This window comes from Corvus hawaiiensis, chromosome 6 (assembly GCF_020740725.1).
Source record: "Corvus hawaiiensis isolate bCorHaw1 chromosome 6, bCorHaw1.pri.cur, whole genome shotgun sequence".
In the NCBI taxonomy this organism is placed as follows: domain Eukaryota; kingdom Metazoa; phylum Chordata; class Aves; order Passeriformes; family Corvidae; genus Corvus; species Corvus hawaiiensis.
In genome coordinates, this window is record NC_063218.1 from 17,663,118 (window position 1) to 17,682,128 (window position 19,011).

The 19,011-nt window shown below is 40.0% G+C and overlaps 1 protein-coding gene across 8 annotated transcripts in view; it reads left to right on the top strand.

The window, feature by feature from the left end:
* Positions 1–15,885, top strand: part of FOXN3 (forkhead box N3) — a 212,436-nt gene extending 196,551 nt beyond the window's left edge. For 6 of the 8 annotated variants that reach the window (XM_048305694.1, XM_048305693.1, XM_048305695.1 and 3 more), the window contains 2 exons: positions 5,822–5,845; positions 8,456–15,885. In XM_048305694.1, coding sequence (XP_048161651.1) covers positions 5,822–5,845; positions 8,456–9,005 — 574 coding nt within the window. In that variant the 3' untranslated portion in view covers positions 9,006–15,885. The remainder of the gene's footprint in view (positions 1–5,821; positions 5,846–8,455) is intronic. The other 2 variants (XM_048305697.1, XM_048305699.1) reach the window with 1 other exon arrangement.
* The last annotated feature ends 3,126 nt before the right edge of the window (positions 15,886–19,011 follow it).

Below are 19,011 nucleotides of genomic sequence, written 5' to 3' on the forward strand. Positions count from 1 at the left end.
CTAATTCTTTTTGTTCTCTTCTCCAGCCTTAGGCAGTATTAGAAATAGCTTGCTATGAATATATTCCTGGTGTGCATAATGTCTGCTTATATTTAAAATCTCCTGCAATATCCCCTCTTTTAATTCTTGAAAGGCAGAGGGAGGCACAGACAAGAAGCTTTGAAATCTTTTGAGAAGTTAGGGGACTCCCTTCAACAGAGCAAGTTCAACAGGAAGTTTTGTCTTGTTTCCCTCAGGGATAATACGATTCAGAATTTCTTTAGGAAGAAGATCAATCTGGATTCACAGTGCCTCTTAGAACATCATCTGGTCTTCTCAAAACTGGATACCTCTGTTATCAGTTCCTGTGAAAATTACACCGTTTCTTGGTGCCAACCCCTCTCCTCAGATACACAGGGCTAAATAGGACCTGTCATGTTGAGCTTTCATGGCATCTCATGAGAATAACTTCTGCTTATAATGTGCAGCAGCGGAAATTTACCACAGCATCCATGCAGCCTTCTTTTGCAATTAAGAGTAGGAGGACTGCTCTGATTGGGCTGTCATTCCTGCATAGAGGACGAAGGTCCAATCAGGCTGGCAGGGGATGTTTTCAGACTTGTCTAGGTGCAGGAAGGTTGATTTTCCCTGCTAGTTTTTACCAGGAGGGAGGTCTGGGCAGCCATGGGAGGTGGTGAAGTCTCCTGTTAAGTTTTCTGCAGAAATTGTGTGCCTCTGCCTATATATTGAGAAGCCAGACAGCTTCTTTCCAAGACTTTTAAAGTCAAATGTATATTTTCTTGATAAGTGTTCCTTTGGAGCTGTAAATGGAAGGTCTAAAGCCACCTAAAGTAGGTAGTTTTCATCATTCTCATAGAGGACCACTAGCATTTTATGGGTAGCAGATAGTTGCATAGTAAATTAAACCTCTTAACTGTTTTTCTTTAGTTACCATATGTAGGAATCACGGGTTCTCCTGTAAGGTGCTGGTCTTCTCTTGGGACTTTTCTTGTTGTCTGAGCTGTTTATTTCATTTTGTGTCTTATTTCCTCAATATCTTAATGGTCTTTGGTTTTGTTGTCCCCCAAGCTGGTGCAAATAACTTGCAGTATGTTGTCCTGTTGTGCAGTGCCATTAGTGTCAAAACACAGTAACAAAAAGTTTGGTCTTGGGTTAAATTCGCAGTTGTCGTTAGGTGGTGTGTTTTGACTAATCTATTACTCAGAAAGGAGGCCAAAGCTGTAGCATTGGACTACGAAGATGGAATCTGTGATTTCTGATGTGTTAGCTCCCATCAATAGGAAAGTTTATTGTGCTGTTCATCTTCAATAGTGTGACTGAATGCATTGGCATATTTTGTTCCTGCACAAGGTATTGATGTGTTGCTCTTCCCTTGCAATTACATGCAATTGCTTTATATTTTATATCTAAAATAAGGTACAGTTGAATTAAGTACTTTGGGTTAAAAAAACCCTCCTGAAAATTATTTAACAAACATGATTTTCCGTGAATAAAGAGTTGCAATTGAGGAGATCATCGTTATTGTGGAGTGCATTTGGTTTAAATTGCACAAATAGGCCTTTCATTCCAAGCTAATCTACAAATGGAAAGGCATCCCACACTATTTTTACTTTGAAAATCATCCTCTGGTGTTAAATCTCCACAGCAGAGCATAATTGGATGTGTTTTGACAGTAGCTTTTTATTTACTTTATTCACACCACTTTTAGCTTGTTTACCATCCATATTTTCCATGTTGTGGCTGACAAGTCTAAGACCCACCCAAAGACAGCAGGGAAAAATAGTGCTTCAAAGCTGCACAGTGTGTAGCATGTCTCTAGCATGAGATCCATCATATTTTGGGTATATTTTTGGCAGACCATATCCCCATATAGTTCCCTGAGAGAAACTAAAAGTAAATGCCGTGATAGTCTGGATATGTAGAAAAGAAAATACTGACTGGCAGAGGTATTCAATGAAAGCAGGCAAAGCCAGTAGTTCTTATGTGCAGCAAGGAGTTGGTTGTGAAAGTGAGCCCTTGCTGTTCCTATCATCATCCATTGGAAAAGATCTTTTAAATGTTTTCCTAGGAGGACTTCTGTGTTTGCTTTGGTAGGGACAGTCAAAGTGGCTGGTGCATATGGCATCACGTGTCTTGGCAAGGTGCACGAAGCTCCTACCGTATATAATCACCTTGCACAGGAGTCAGGTATTACCTGTTACATCAGCCTCGGGAAGAGCACAAGCTTGAAAGTTGATCTCACGTTTCAGACTACATAACGTCAGTTTCTGTACATCCAGCAGACAGCTTCCACCATAATATTTGTGATTTTCTCCAGTTACCCATAGTGTGTGGGTGGTTAGTGACTATGTCTGAGTCCTGCTGCTGTGCAGTAGAACTACTGAACCTAAGCTTCATCTGCCTAATGTGGACAAATCCACTAAGGTGAGGCTGATGGAAATTCACCCCACAGAGAATCTTACCAGCTGTTTAGCATAGGCCTTGTAATTTGATTCAGGTTATTTTGCAGATGTTTTACAAAATAGCCTTGGTAAGTTTTTTTTTAAAAAACTTCTTTATGTGCTACATATGCCTAGGTAATTGGTTAGATTACTTTTGGTACAGTTTGTTAGAAATACCTTGGATTTTAAATTACTGCAGGTTAAAAATTAAAATTAATGGAGAATTACATGGTTTTTTTCCCATTTTATCCAATTCTTCACAAAACATTTGTAGTTTCTCTGTCCTGGTTTTGGCTGGGATGGAATTGATTTTCTTCCTCTAACCAGTACAGAGCTGTGTGTTGGATTTAGTATGAGAATAATGTTGATAAAATGCTGATGGTTTAGTTGCTGAGTAGCACTTGTCCCAAGTCAAGGACTTTTCTGTTTCCCATTCTCCGCCTGTGAGCAGGTGCACAAGGAGCTGAGAGGGAGCAGGAGCAGGACATTCTGTAAGGGGAGTAAAGGGATATTCCATACCATAGAGCATCATGCCCTGTACATAAACTGGGAGAGTTGGCAGGGAGGAGCTGATCACTCCTGAGGGATGGGTTGAGTTGGGAGCAGTTGTATTGTGCATCCTTTGTCTTTCTTGTGTTTTATTCCTCTTTTTGTTACCTCTCTTTTCCTCATCTTTGTCATCGTTGTCGTTCCTGGTTTTGTTATTATTTACTTTATTTCAAAGTGTTCTTACCTCAGTCCATGATTACCTTTTTCCGATTCTCCTCCCAGCCCCCCCTGGAGAAGGGAAGAGCAAGCAACTGCATGGTACATAGTTGCTGGCTGGGGTTAAACACAGACATTCTCAAGGAATTTCACAATTACCTGTAAATTGCAAACAAGCTTCCCAGAGAATTTCCCTCAGTAAAAAAATACTTCTATTCAAGTTTCCAAGATAAAATTTTTCTTTTTCATAAGGAAAGCAAGTGCACCTGCACTGGCAGAGCTACAGCTCTTCCTTGATTTTAGGAATTAAAAAAAATAAACAAAAAAACCCCAGAAAAAAAACAAAACCCTCCAAAATGCAACACTAACAAACCTTACCTACTTCATCATGAGTAGATTTTAAAATACCTGTTCTGCTCTTAATACCACAGTTCCTTATGCAGCTTCTGATCACTGGGGCATGACAAGAATGAGTTTTGTGCTTAACTTTTTTTGAAGATGGAAAATGGTTATTTAGGTTTATTTTCATTTTAAAATTATAGGGCAATTACTAGATTCCTTGGGCATAGCTTTTATTATTGTGACTATTTCTCATGCTGGCTTTATTTTTGCTTCTATTTTCCTCCTTTGAAGCAGCTATTCAAGCAGTGATTAAATAAACCAAACATAAGAAGCATGTGCAGAGTAGATGCCAAAGCATAAGTACAGTTATTATCATTCACTTACATTATCTGTGAACGATTATTTTTGCTTAGATAAAGGAATTGATAGGTATTTCCTTTCATAAATTCTTAATTGTATCTTTGTAGTGCTTATCACTGGCGTGACCAGCTCAACAAACCCCAAACCATCCTTGTTGCACTGTGTTCCCCTCCCCACCTGTAACGGGCAGGATGAGTTATCCTTGGGAGCCAAAGGAGTCCTTTAATAACTAAAGGACAATAGCGCTGACTGACCTAATCATTCTTTCTTTGCAAAATGCACAGGGCTCCCTGTGTCTTAACATTAGATCTGCTGTTGATACTGCTGGCAGTTCAGGAATGGTATTTACTGTAGTCCTTTGCACCAATTTTTCTCTGAAGTACCTTTGTAAGAGCTTCTGTCACTATTGTGAGCAACTCACTGTTGACTTTTAACTCAGTAACCCCGGACAGGAATTGTACAGCAAGTGAGCACCACTTACATTTCACATGCTTGCTCATCCTTCTGTCTGCTGGTGTGTAGTGGTTTTAAGAAGCAGTTCAACTAGCTGTAGCCAAAAGTTCTGACTGTCCTGAATTTCCCTTTGAAATAAAAAAAAAAAGTGTTGGTTTTTTTTTTTAGCAAACCTGGAACATGTCAAAGTCTACATACCCAGCTTACCTGTACTGCTTTCTTTGTATCTTCTAACTGTGCGTTTCCAGTTACATACAAAAACTGTCATCTATGGGTACACGGTAGCTGTCATCCAGAAGGATCAGAGGTAGATTAAGGTGATATTTAAACTCCACATAGGTTTTTTTTGTTTGTCAAAGGAATATACCTGTCTCAAGTGTGAAATACAGTAAGTATTTTTCAGCAAAACCTTTGCCATTTTACAAACAGAATGTGATTACCTATCTTTCTTTCAAGCTAGCAGAGAAATTTAAGGAAGATATGCCATTACTTGGTAAAATGACAGACTTACTTTTGTCTCATCCTGAGGAAGACCTCTCTTTGAAAGGCAGAGGCACTAACACTGTGCAAAGGATATTTCCTCTAACTTGAGACCCAGCTGCTGTGAGTCCCATCTGGCTTCTGATGACATCGGTAGCAAAATTCATATCCATTAACAACGGGAATGAAGTCAGACTTTCAGAAGTCCAAACTTACTCCTGCACTGCTTGAGGATTGTGTCATTCTGCTACAACCAAATATTTAAAAAGAATCTGTGCACATTGCTTTAGGCTCAGATCCCTCAAGTAAATAAGACAGTCCATGTCAGTAGGCTGAAAAGCTCTAGAGACTGTCCCATGGACTTTCCTGAAAGAGCAAGCCACTGCTTTAAAACATGAAAATATGTCAGTTTCTGAGAATTTTGAAATAAAGTTCTGAACAAAAAAAGGGGAAAATGAGGTATCACTCAAAATAAATTTCCCCTCATTGTTATAGTAAGCACAGAATTCTTAAATACCTTTTCTTCCCCTCCATCATTTAAAAATACTCAACATCAGAGCAAGTGCTTGTTAATCTATTTGTTTCAGTAACAAAGTGAGAGTTACGACCAGAGCTGTGAGCAAAAATAGATTGAGCTAGCCAAAATCTGTCTCCTGAAACCCAGGGGAGTTCTGTCCCCTGATGGTCTAGATTGAACTAAGTAGATCACAGATTTATTTTGTAATGAATATATGATGGTGTAAGAGCAATGTAGAGCTTGAGAATGTCTCAGAAGCATGTGTGGAATATGAATTGTTTAGATATTAGTTCATTCAACTCTTAATAATCTGCTAATATCAGTTATAAGTAATTCATCTAATGTTTGAGCTATTGCATATTAAGATACAGATCAGATTAATTTACTTTCAGGGTACATGACTTTTGATGTTGTGAATATCCTAAAGCACTCTGCCTGTATAACTTTTTATTTTTCTGCAAATATCCTTTGCTAATTCTCTCCTTTACCTCCTTTCTCTTCCTTTTTCTATTTCCTCAAGCAGAACTGGTTGGAAATCTTTCAAAATGTAAGTGAAACACAAAGATTTTTCTGAGATGCAAATGCTGTCCATTTCCTGACCAGTTCCACCATAGAACCCTTTCTTGTGAAGTGTATTGGTATTTCCTTTTCGCCCCCCTTTTTTTTTGAGCAATTCCTCTTTTGCACCTCTTTGTGAACTTCTGTTTTTCTTTACCAGCATCTCTGCAGGCACTCACTGTGGGATGCTAACCCCATAGTACACCTTCCCCTGGGACGTCCCTCTGTACTCCCCAGGCATTTCATTCTATTTTTATGCTGATTTGGAAGATTTGGGATCTGGATTAAGTCCACAGGCAGAGCTTTTGAATCCAAATTATAGTCCCCTTATGTAAAGGCAACACTAGAGACTGTGGAGTAGGGCAAGTCAGGGATTTCTTTGGCACGTGGTTGTGCTGCTTCGTGGAGCTGTGGCTTTCCTTTTATTGACAGTCTCTTGGTACAAACTAACAAGAGTAGATCTAGATAGCATAAAAATGGGCATCTTGGTTTAAATCCCACCCATTAGAAGCCTTGTTCACTGACAGTCAGTAGGAATCTTATTTGAGTTCCCACCTATTCTGCCCTGTATTTGTTTCCTTGGAGCAAGAATTGATTGTTATTTTTTAATGGAAGATTAGTAATGTGTGCTTTTTAGTGAGCCAAATTGCTCTGACTTTCAGCTGCCTAGTAAAATCAAGTAAGTTTAATTTTATGCTAATTTATGATCATTTTTAACATCTGTAAATGTAAATTTACCCAAAAAATGAAGAATCTGTCACTTAAAATGCATCACATGCTTCCTTGTAATGGCTGATCTTAAGGAGTTGGTTATAAATTCACCTTACAACTAGCTTAGTATGGATGATTTCTTCTTCTAAGCATTTGGCATCCTCTAATGACAACCCCTGCAGTTGCAAGCCATCACAGAGTAAATGCAGCTGGCTTGCTGCACAATCATGAATGACATTGCACTTAGTTATTAATAATTGAAGGAGCTTTGTGTATTCCTTCTGGGTTCTATATGGAATTTATGGATCATACATCTACTCAGAAATCTAGGCAAAAGTAATTTTGTTGAGCAAAAGAGGTTGGCAAGAGGCTTTCTTTGCTAATAAGTGTACCTTCTATTCTATACATTTCTTTGAAAACACTGTAAATAACATTTGGAATGACCAATGAATTTGCTGCCTTCTAGCATTGTCCTGTCACTGATTCATAAATGCAAGGGGGTTTCTTATCTCAGCGAGCTCTTGCAGCCAAGGGCATTTAGATGAACGGGAACTGTGGAATTACATACCGCTCTTATTTTTCCCACCTTTCAACCTTACATGTCAGAAATGGATAACACTCTGCTGTTTCTTGTGTGAGGAAACCATACATGAGATCCATTGCCTGAAACCTAAAGTACTTTCCCTTTTTTAAAGTAGAAGAGCAGTAATACTCTGGACTTGCCCCTGTGCCATTCCTCTTAAGAAACATATGTGTTCAGTGTGTGCATTTAAGAAAGGGGTTTAGTCCAACACTGCCACAAGTGTGCAAAAGCACTCCAGTGGTAGCACAAAGATGGCAAGAGAAAAATCAGTTTTAAATCAGTTTGTCATGTAATGGGTTAAAGAGCCTTCCTTTTTTGTTGGATTTTTTTTAACTGACAGATTCAAGGCTGGTAAACTGGCAGGTGGCAGTGATGATGGCTTCAGTCAAAGACAAGCATCATACTCTCCTTCTTTTCAGAAGGAGTTAAGTATTGCACAGAATCAATGCCTTCTTTAATAGTATTGTAAGCATGATATTCTGTTTTTTAAAGTCAATGGCGATGCTCTAATACTTTTCAGTCCAGAAAAAAAACCTGTGAGTTTTTAAATATATCATGCTGCAGTAGTTCCCGCAGCACAGGGTGCCATAAAACCAAAGGAAGAAATGACAACTTCTAGAGAAAATCCAGATTTATTTTTTCTACTGCTTGTTTTGAACATGTTCTAATATTTTCTTGGCAGCTAGTGGCTTAAGATTGTAGTGCTTTTAAGGTTATTTATTAACTGATCAGAATCAGAACTGGGACTGGACCTGGTTGCTCCTTTTCTTGGAAAGAGTCCTAAATAAAAGTTGTTCCACTTCCAGGAGAAATACCTCCTGCACTTGGAATGCTAGAGTTGGAAAGTGTCTTTCAGAGGAGGCAAGGAATTACCCCAGAAAGCTAGTGTCTCTTCCCCACGTTTTTGGTAGTATCACTTTATATGAAAAAGAAGAGGAGCTATTTATGCAGCTTATTAGAGTTTATTTACCCAGCAGATAAAATAATGTTGGGAGTTTTTAATTTTTGGAAGTGTAAACTATTACATGAAAGTTAAATCAGTACTGTTTACACATCATTTATTTGTAACCATCCCCTACTTGTTCCTGCCTCTTTGTGCTGTTTTGCATCCTTTGGCTTGTTTTGTATGTCAAGTCCATTCTATGAGCAATTAGGCTTTGAAACCGGCTTGCATGGACGTTACTTTGATAGTCACCGTTTCAGTTGTAATTTCAATTTATCTGTCAGTTGGCTTTATCATCTTTTGCTCTGAAGCAAGATCATATCTCTGTGGCTTCTAAGACTCCTTGGATTTTTTTTCTACAGGAATGGAATAGCAAACTGCCGGATGCGGACGGAAAGTGAACAGTCCTGTGGCTCTCCAGTTGTTAGCGGTGACCCAAAGGAGGATCACAACTACAGCAGTGCCAAATCTTCCAACCACAGGAGCACATCACCTGCTAGTGACTCCGTTTCCTCTTCCTCTGCTGACGACCAGTATGAATTTGCAACTAAAGGTAGCCAAGACAGCAGTGAAGGAAGTGAAGTTAGCTTCCAGAGCCACGAGAGCCATAGTGAAACAGAAGAGGAGGACAAAAAGCAAAGTCGGAAGGAGACCAAGGATTCTTTAGCTGACAGTGGATATGCATCCCAGCACAAGAAAAGGCAACATTTAATGAAGGCAAAAAAAGTACCAAGTGACACACTGCCTCTTAAAAAGAGACGTACAGAAAAGCCCCCTGAGAGTGACGATGAGGAGATGAAAGAAGCAGCAGGATCACTCCTGCATTTAGCAGGAATTCGATCCTGTTTGAACAACATCACCAATCGGACGGCAAAGGGGCAGAAAGAGCAAAAGGAAACCACAAAAAATTAGAACAAATCAATGATTTGTTTGAACTTACAAAGTTTTGTTTCAGCACGTCAGGTGAATTCTAATGATTTGTGGCAATATCAGAAATTTTTTCCTTTTTTGTTTTTCTTCTATTTCTTTTTGTTTTGTTTCTTTGGGGTTTTTTTCTTTTTTTTGACCCTTAAGATTTTTATTTTTAAAGGAGATCGAAGCCATAGAACTCATACTGACACTCAGCTAATTTACAAAAGCTTTTCATTTTTGAAGACAAAAAGTTAACAAAAAAAGAAAGCCAAAATCGCCATTGCTTTCTCCAGCTTGTCAAAAATGCATGGTTGAATACGCAGTGATATCAACATTAATGTGATGGGAGTAAAATTGGGCACTTGGAAATCCCTCTTATAGCAGAAGAGCTGTGCATAATTTAGTATTCATTCAGGCCTGGCCCTTAAGAATTTTTTTTATGGCCTTACAATTGGGTTAGAAGTGAATGTGAATAAAGAGATTTGTGGGAAAGAGGAGGCGCGTACTTCTCAACCAAGAACCATCTAGTGGCACTTGGATATGTTGTGCCATACAAGTCTTTGGACAGCCACTGGTGGCAACTGTGCAAGCAGCAATGCACTTCTAGTGTGTCACGTATTCTATGTGGCTCATAATGTGAAGACTGATAACTCTTAAGTTTGAGGAAATTTAAACTATGTATGCAATGGGTTTCAGTGAAATAATGAAATGGGAGGGGGATCACTGTTAGTAGCATCGTTAACCATTGAACTCTGTCTTCTATATTAAATTGAAAGAATGTTCAAAAAGCCATAAGCCTGAAGATTGGCACTGCGTGCAAAAGTAATAGTAATAGGGAAAAACAAACTATGTCTTCTAAACTGCCTGAGTGAAAAGCAATCAAGTCTAAGAAATTACAGTAGATACAATGTACATCAGAATCTTTCTCTGTGGATCACATCCTTGATCTAACTGGGGAAACAAAGCTACAAAACCTGCCATTAGTAGTATTCTGTATTTAAAAATAGAAGGAAAGCATACTGGTGAACAGTAGAATTCAGAAGTTCAACAAAAGAGCTCCTACACTGCCCTCAGAAATGAGTATGCAGTGACCATCAGTCAGGATTCATCTGTGCAAAAATACAACAAATTTCCAGATTCAACCAGCATAGCCAGCAGAAGAAATTTGATCCACATTGCATGGATTCTTTAGGGAACGGGGGAAAACAAAAAAGCAAACGATTTTTTTTATTCAAAGATGACAAAGTTCTTGTAAGGTAAATAATGTATTTAGCATGAAGCATGAATTATTTTCATATAAATATAGAAAATAGAGAAAAAGGCTATGCCTCTAATTTTTAAGCCCTTAGGCTTAGAGTTTGTTTTTGGGGTTGTTTTTTTTTATTTTGTTTTTGTTTTTGTTTTGGTTCTTTTTTGTTGTTGTTGGGGTTTTTTTGAAGCAGGTGTTTAAGGTTTAACCTTCTTCAGGGACAAACACTGACTGTTGGGGAACTTACTCTGCAATATTAAAAAATAAAATCTTCATGCTCTGGTAGGGCTTGGATGGTTGAATTATACTGCCTTGTCTGCACATTCAGCCCCCCTCTCCCTACTTCTGTTTAAAAAAAGAAAAAAAAAAGAAAAAAGTAAAAGTGTGTCCTTTCTTCGTCTGTACATGTGTAACATGACGCAATAATCTGAGGGCAAATTTAGTAGTGAGTGTGTATGACAGAATCAAGAGAATAATGGGAGGTTAATTGAGGAAAACTCTCTGATTTGATTCAGGAATAAGTAGACAAGAAAATAGCTTTGCTAATTTGCCATGAAAAAATGAAGTTAGTTAAGAGCCTTATGGAGGTGTCCGGATAAAAACCAGTGTTACAGAGAGTGTAATTCAGGTACAGTGCTACTCTCCTGGTAAGGATAACTATGAGACTGAAAATCACTACAGCAGAGAGAAGCTGTGAAATAAACAGAACAGTCTCTCTCACCTGGATTCTTGCATTTGGCATGAAAAATTCTACACTTAGAATATTCTAGAGGCAAACAGAAAATCCCAAGAATCAACCACTTAAGAGAACAAAGTGGTTGGTTTCTTAAAGAGTATAGGTTTAGATTTATCACTAACAGCTGTTTCAGGCAGCAGTTTCACCAAGATGGATCTAGTTTATGAAGAGTGAGTTTAAAAAGGGTTTGACTTCCTACTCAGTGCAGTGAGCTAGAAGTTATATTTGGAGATGCCTGTGATATGTGTGTTCAGTTAGGAGGTGGAAGGACTGGAGGGCAGGCTGGTCTGGACCTGGTTCTGTGCTCCACAAGCATTTTGTAAAGAACAGGGCAGCACAGCAAAAGAGTGCTTCTCCTCCCATCTCAGCCAGCATGTCCTGGGATCTAGGAGCTGCCTGACAGCTGCCAGAGCTCAGCACAACTGCCAGCTTTGGAAATAAGGAAGGAGAGAGCCGTGGATAGTGCAAGAAACAGCCTTGTTCCTCTCAAGTTTGCAGAGGCCGATGCATGCAGGGTTTATTCCCAGCATTAGTTAAGTCAGGAGTACATAGATACTAACTTTTGTTGGCTGCCTGCAGCCCTTGAGATAATGTTGGGGAAAACAGGAAGGACCAGTCCCTTGGCCAAGTAGCACAGAGATGAATGAGCCATAACGTTTCCCTTGTCAGACTGGGATCATCAGCTTCTTCCCAGGTCCATGCTCTCTACAGCCAAAGTCTACAGGCAGTGAACCACACAACCCTGTACAAGAGAACTTGTTCTTCATCTTCTACAGACTTTTGGGAGAGTCATTTGAAATAGAAAATACTACAGTATCACTTTGCCACCACCTTTGCTCATTAACACATAGTTGTCTCAGTTCAGGAGTGGCTTAATACTATCGAAAAACAGCACTGAAGAATCGAGTGGCAGAAAATACAAGCCATGGCTCAGCATCTCTGTCCTCCAGGGAAAGCTACGTGTTTGTGTGCCAGTGGCCAGATTTCTGTCCACAACACTAATTCCAGAGCAACTTCTCTGATTGCAGTGTGTCAGTGCAAATGAGATCAGTATCTGCTGAACAACAAGTACCATTCATTAATGTGGACTCTTGGTGGCTAAATATATAATTACCACTAGTATTACTCATCTTAGAAAACAGTCATTTTGCATAAATATCTAATTAGGCAAGTTATCTTTATACAGATATATATATAGATATATATATATAACACCTATCTAAGACTTCAACAACTCCTCTATATACTTGCTGGTAAACCTAAAATGTTGGCAAGCATCTATTTTCATGTAAAATTTGTTTCTCCTAGTCTGATCTGCTAGGAAGGTATTCTTTGGTAGGATTTTACGAAGTTATGTTCAGGAACCAGCAGTTTAGGCTGCCATCAATGGATTATTTCTGGTGTTTAAAAACAACTTGTCCTTATTGATGCTTACTCTGACTGTTGATGAGAACTACATAATTTGGATTTTATAAAATATTTAGGAGTCACCTTTTAAACCATATTTGTGCCTGGCTGACAGTGGCAACTTTGTCAGAACTGGTTCTACTCCATCAGAGAAGTTCTCTCTTTTTTTTGTAAGAACTGAAATTGATTTGTTTTCCAAGAAATACAATGTCGGCTTTTAATGGAGTTGTCTTTACTTCAAGTGAATGATGTCAAAACGGAGTGGTAATTGCACTGTATTACAAACTCTCTCACTTGCCAGATATGAGGTGGTGTGGTTTTGCTTGTTGGCTTTCCTTTTAAGCCATTTTGGGGTGAGAAGTTGTCAAATCTCTAACTTTCCATTCTTCTCACTCTATCAGTATTGCCAAATTAATGTTTCTCCAAGACAGGTGGGGGCTAGGTCAGCAAGTATTCAGTGGCAAGTTTCACATAGGCATGAATTGTAAGGGTTGCTGGACTTCATGGCGGGTTCCTTTGGAATATGCCTTTTGCAGCAAGAAGCTCTTGCAGGCCAGAGCTAATGCCATAAGCAGATTTTACCGGTGTCTCCAGGGAGGTGAAATCTGCTGATCATGCTTGCATTCTGCAAGCAGCTGGATGTCCTACTGCATTTTGGTGCAGATTCTCCTTGAGTTTAAAAATGCAAGCACAGGTCCTGAACAGCTTAAATGTATCACCCCATAGCTGTTTCTGAAAGCAGTCTGCTGCTGATCTTCTCCTGGCAAAACTGGCAGTAGTTCTACAAAGATCACAGGGCTTTCCAGCTGAAAAGCCAATGTGGGAGCGAGGAGGTGTGCCCTGTAGGACTAGAGAACTGTCCTGAGACTCTTCTCTCCAGCAATTAAGTTGAGGTTCATATTCTGGTTCCTCTCATACCTTAACAGGAGAAGGGAATCCCAGAGGAGATACACTCGCTGCCAGTGTTCAGCTGAATTACTGTCTACCTGTGGAAAAGATACAGAAAAAAGCTGGAGGCTGCATTCTTCACTGGAGTGAGGTAGACATCATATTTTAGCAGAGAATGAAATCCTAAATTGTACGCCAAATGGCACCACAGATAAAATTACCAAAACAACACTTTGTCCTGGTTTCTTGGTAGTGGTAACTTACTTTCACTGAGGTTTTAGCTCCGATCCCAATCCATATAAAGAGGTAGATGACAGAATCATAAAATATGCTGAGTTGGAAAGGACCCATCCGACTCCTGGCCCTGCACAGGACACCCCAAGAATCACACCATTTGCCTGAGAGTGCACAATCTGAGGTTTTCTGGAACTTGAAGGTGTCTGGTCTCCTTTGCAGTCAGTGGAGCTATAGACACCCAAGTGCTCCTGGAAGCCTTTACAGTTTCACTACTACTATTATTATTGTTATTACAATTTTTGTCTTAATCTGACCCTAGGCATTTTTGAAAACATTACTCTCCTGTGCTCCAAGATCAAAATAAAACTACTGATAGAATGCATTTCCAATGCAATTTACTTCACTTCATGGAGAATGCAAACCCAGCTCCTTTGGGCACATCACTACTGCCTGAATAGCTCATTGGCATATTTTATAGGAAATATTTTGAAACATTTTCTTGACTTTGCCACCAAAAGAGCATTCGAACCATGCGTCCTCCTGATGGTAACAGAGTATCAGTGTTGACCGTCTGACCAGTTAAGTTTTAGTAGTGTTCTTCACAGCCCTCCAGTAATATATCAAACACTGTTATGCACATAATGCAGCACTGTGATCTAATTTAAATAATACTTTTTTATTATTTATACTACTCTATGTAATATACATCAACACTTTGCTATATAACCTAAGTGATAACCCTCTTCTTAGTTACCTGCCAAACTCTGAATTTCTGTTTGGTTTATATTGCAATTAGCACAGTTACCAAGTTGTAATAATGTTTCTTTTCCTTTGAAATGGGATGTGTAAGTCAAACTATACATTTTGTGTGTTTCTGTTTTGAGATGAAGTTTATAAGGATTTACACACAACATTCGGTGTTCTGTATAAATCTGCATACATTTGTAAATTCATCTGTTAATCCCCTTTTATTTAGAAAGTTTTAATTGATGGTGGTTTATTAGGGGTTTTTATTTTTGCATTTTTATTTTTAGTACTGGTTATTCTTGAATTAAGCAGAGACTTGTCAGCTGGGTTGCTTTATCTTTGATCATGTACATGACCTTATAATTCTTCCACAGTTCAGCAAACAAGTACTAGCTTCACTGACCAAAAAAAAAGTCTCGACCTAATGTGTCTATGGTGCTGTATTTTGCTGGTATACATTTAAAACCAGAAATGATTTAAAGGTCACTTTTGAGTTATTCTAATAAGTAGCCTTTCCTGGTTTGGGGAGTTTGGGTTTTGTTTTAGTATTGAAAACAAGGTATATTTATCTGAAGCTATGTAATGGTTTTTCTACTGTATCACATTTCCTTTTGCAAAGAGGGGAATATTGACGTGATGTAACATCCTTTCACAGTCAGTGGAAGGGGGTTTTGTTTCACTTTTTTAGTTTCAGTGGATTTCGTTAGGCTTTGGATCAGGCCAGCAGTTACAGGAGCTCATCATCTGAGGGTTTAAGGGATAAATGACAGCTTGTGCTGGCCTTCAGTGCTAGAAGGGATTTTACCGAATACTAAAACTACATGCTGGACTCTGGAATGGCTGACAATCTAGAAATGGGAATCTTTTTCATTTGTTTACTCTGGCCTGAAATCCTAAGACCTTCTTTTTTTTTGTTTGGATGACATTGAACTTGAGTACATTTTTAAGTTACTAGAGCATTGTACATTTTCTGAGTATGTGTGTGAGACAGCAATTGAAAGTCATACCTGTATCTGATAACCAGTTCCATGCCTGCATCATTCACACTCACTACTTAAAACTGCCATGATGTAAAATGTTGGGGGGAATGATTTGTGTGTGTATGAAAAGCATTATGAACTTGTACATTTTTTTATACTCTGATCTGTAATTTCTGAAGTATTTTGTTTTACAGAAAAAGTGATAAAGCAATCAAAAGACCAAGAGATTTAGTATCAATGCTTAAGGGTCACAGGACCTTAACTGGCCAATAAGTTAATTTAGTACAGTGATAAGCCAATTTTTTTTCCTGTACTTGGTGTCTGAAACTGCCAATTTCATCAATATTAAAATACGAACTGTGATGGGGAATGAACAGTGATGTTAAGTTGTATTTGTGTTTACCTAAATGAGCAGTCCGAAGGCAAGTGCAATCAGCTGATCTTTAGGAAATATGAAATGGTTGATTTAGAGGCATACTTGCATTTTACATTTTCTTGATGTGTAATCATATTGCCAAAGACAAACTATTTCATCAATTATTATTGTAAATAACACTTTCCCAAAACCTACCATAAAGTTTCTGTGATGTATTGTCTTCCAGTTGCAATAAAAATTACTGAGTTGCATCAATTGAAGAAGTGTATTTCTCTGAATATTGGTTTCAGAATATGCCCACATAGTAAGATGGAACAATGGTGGTTGTTTTGGTTTGGGGTTTTTTAACAAATTAATTCCTTCATTATTAAGTCGTTCTGGCCCTTGTGGGATGTTGCCTGTATCTTCACTGCTGTAGATACCAGCTCATGTTAATTTCCTGTCATGTGCAAATGGCTAGACAAATTAAACTATGTTAAGTTAGGGTCTGATCTTCCTTTCTCATCAGTTTTGCAGCCCAGAAACAAAGCTGAATTCATTGGGAATTGTTGGGGTATTTTTTGGGGTTTTTTTTTTAGTTAGCAACAATCAGAAGAGATCCAGTAATAAAATGTCTAATGGCATATATATAACATCCTGAAAAACATAGCTTTGTAATCTGTGCATCAATCCTCCCACCTAAGTCTAGAGCTGAAGAAAACAGTGCAAAAGGATTCTCTTCAGAGAATGAGTAATAGGGGGTATAAAAAATAGTAATGGTCTCATAGCTTTCTCCAGTTAAACTGAATAGTAAAGCCTTATAAATCACACCATTCCTCAGACCCTGTCTTTTGAAAGTGTTCTGTTAACAGCCCTAAATATCTGTAGGTTAACTTTGAAAAGGATTGAGAAGAAAGAAAGTTGCCCAGTTCTTCCATCAAACTTTCTCACAGCTGGTTTGAAACGTTGCTGAAGCAGAGGAGTGTGGTTTCTCAGCCATGTAATGAGAATGTATGGCTGCTGAAGCTGGCACTCTGCTGACCTTAGAATGTCCCCCTCTCTTGTCTTGATGCCGTCCAGAGTGGTTGGTATAGGAGACTACTGCACTAGGCTTCTGAGGGACAAGATCTATGTAAACAGGTCCTGGGAGAAAGTGGGGCAGAAGAAGCAAATGTCTGAGACATACGCAAAAGAGCATAAAAGTGCCCAGGCTCAATATCTGTCCAGGCAATTGCTACTTCCATGTATTGCCTGGAAAAGTTTGTTTGTAACCTATCTTTGGTGCCCACTGCTGCTGCAATTGAACAAGGAGAGAACACACTTGGCCAAGGAGATGAGATGAGATGAGAGTAGACTGATGAGAAGGCAAAACCACTTAACTGTGCTCTGAACCGTTTCCTCTAATGGATCCCCCCTCCCATCTGCCGCCCGTTAGCAAGGATCACACAGCAGTCAGTGGATGGATCCGCAGTCATGTGTGTAGAGGAGCAGGGAGACCCTGCAGTCTCCACAGAACATGTACAAGCCAGTGAGCTTGCCAAGAGGCTGGTCATAGGCTTGTTTCAGCGTAGGGCATTGCAGAAGGGTCTTAAGCCATTTAGCTCAGGCATTCTATCAGAGCTGCTCTGAATGCCAGCTGTGCTGCTGACTTCAACTGCAATTTACCTGGTATGGGCAAAACAGTTCAAGTGGTGAGTTTTACTTCATTGCCAATTAATACATGCTTCTGATCATTCATTTAGGTATTTAGAAAGGTGATAGACAACCAAACACTATATAAACACCTGTCCTACCTCCTCTCCAGACAACACCCTTATTTGCACCATGGATTGTGCTTGATTTGCCAAAATGCCTCTGGCAAGCCCCTGTGCAGCATGGGCAGGTGAGGTGATTTATGTACCAGCTCTTCCTGCTGCCCTTTCTTCAGGGGAGTCCCTGCTCCAGCATGCGCTGCCTGCAGCCACTCCAGGAATTCCTGCCCTGGCGTGGGTTCCTCAGGGGCACACAGATCCCTTTCTGATCTCACGTGGGTCTCCTGCAGACCTCCGTGTGCCAGTTCCTTTGTAAAATACATCTGAGGAGGAGCACTCCCCACCCCTCTGACTGCCTACAGCAGTGGCACCCAGTGGCTTGGTCTCTCCTTTTTGTTGACCTCGGTTCAGCCCTCGGTGGGCTGAAACCAGCTGTGACCCACTCCTGGCCAGCTGCCACCCCTGTGCTGAAAGCTCATCTCCCCTGGTCACTGCAGCACCTCGGTCCCTCAGCACCTCAGCCATGGTGGTGTTCAGCCTGCTCAGGGCCTGCCCTGGCCCCGAAGAACATACAGGGGCAGGTGCCAGGGCTGCACTCTGGGAGTGCCCTCGGGGGCTGCATGGGCAGAAGAAGAGCACCAGCACACCCCCGTGGCTGAGGCGCCCACCCTGGGTATGGGCACCCGGCTGCCTCTGTCCTCCCAGCCCTCACATGTCTTCCCTTTAGCAGTCCATAGGCAGAATGGGATGGCAGGGCTCCTGCCCCTCCTCACCACGTAGAAATAGAGGGGGTTGTGTAAGTGTGTAACATGGGGCATATGAGGCCTATGAGCTTTACACTGCAAATTTGGGCTACAGAAGTCCAAACAGCCCAGGCAGCACAGGCCGGCTGCTTTCCACTGAGACTGTGGATCTAACACATGGCCCCATCCAGAGACATCCCTACATTCTCGCTGAAGTTCAGCAGCTGCGTGGCCAGCAGTGTGAGCCCCAGGGACACAAATAAACAAGAAGACCAAGCCCAGGGCACTCGAGGGAAACATGGGCCCCCAGGCTCACCTGCCTTGCTTGCAAGGGCAGGTGCTTCATGGGTGTCTTGCACAAAATGGTTACACACAAAATGCCCACATTCGTGTGGCCTCCATGTCAAATTCCTGTCTTCACACAACAGCATCTGGTACTATAGACTCCCTTGTGAAGAGGTGGCATTAGCCCCTTCTGTTGGCAGAATGCACACTGACTGGGGATGTTGCCTAGAAAGACAAAAAGAGAATGTAAATAATGACAAAAGGCTTTGTTCTCTGTGCTCCAGATCCTGTTATGCCAGGAAATGAAGTAACAATTGATTCTGTGATGTCTGCTTCTTAAAGAAATATTATAAAAGAATAAACCTTCAGCTTTAACACAGTGCAATGCTTCGAGTGGACACATTCAATCCATGTAAGATAATTAAAGGGTTTTTAAACTTCATCATAAAGTAGAGATGATTAACAATAGTGAGAAACTTTATGGATAACACTCTACAGCAAACATCTGTCAGACTTAATAACAAGCATACACTCTGCTTTTCATCTTATACTGTTTGACATAATTTTTATTGGCTATAAATCTGCAGGGTTTGTTTATATTTCTATTTGCATTAGGATTGGTTGCCAC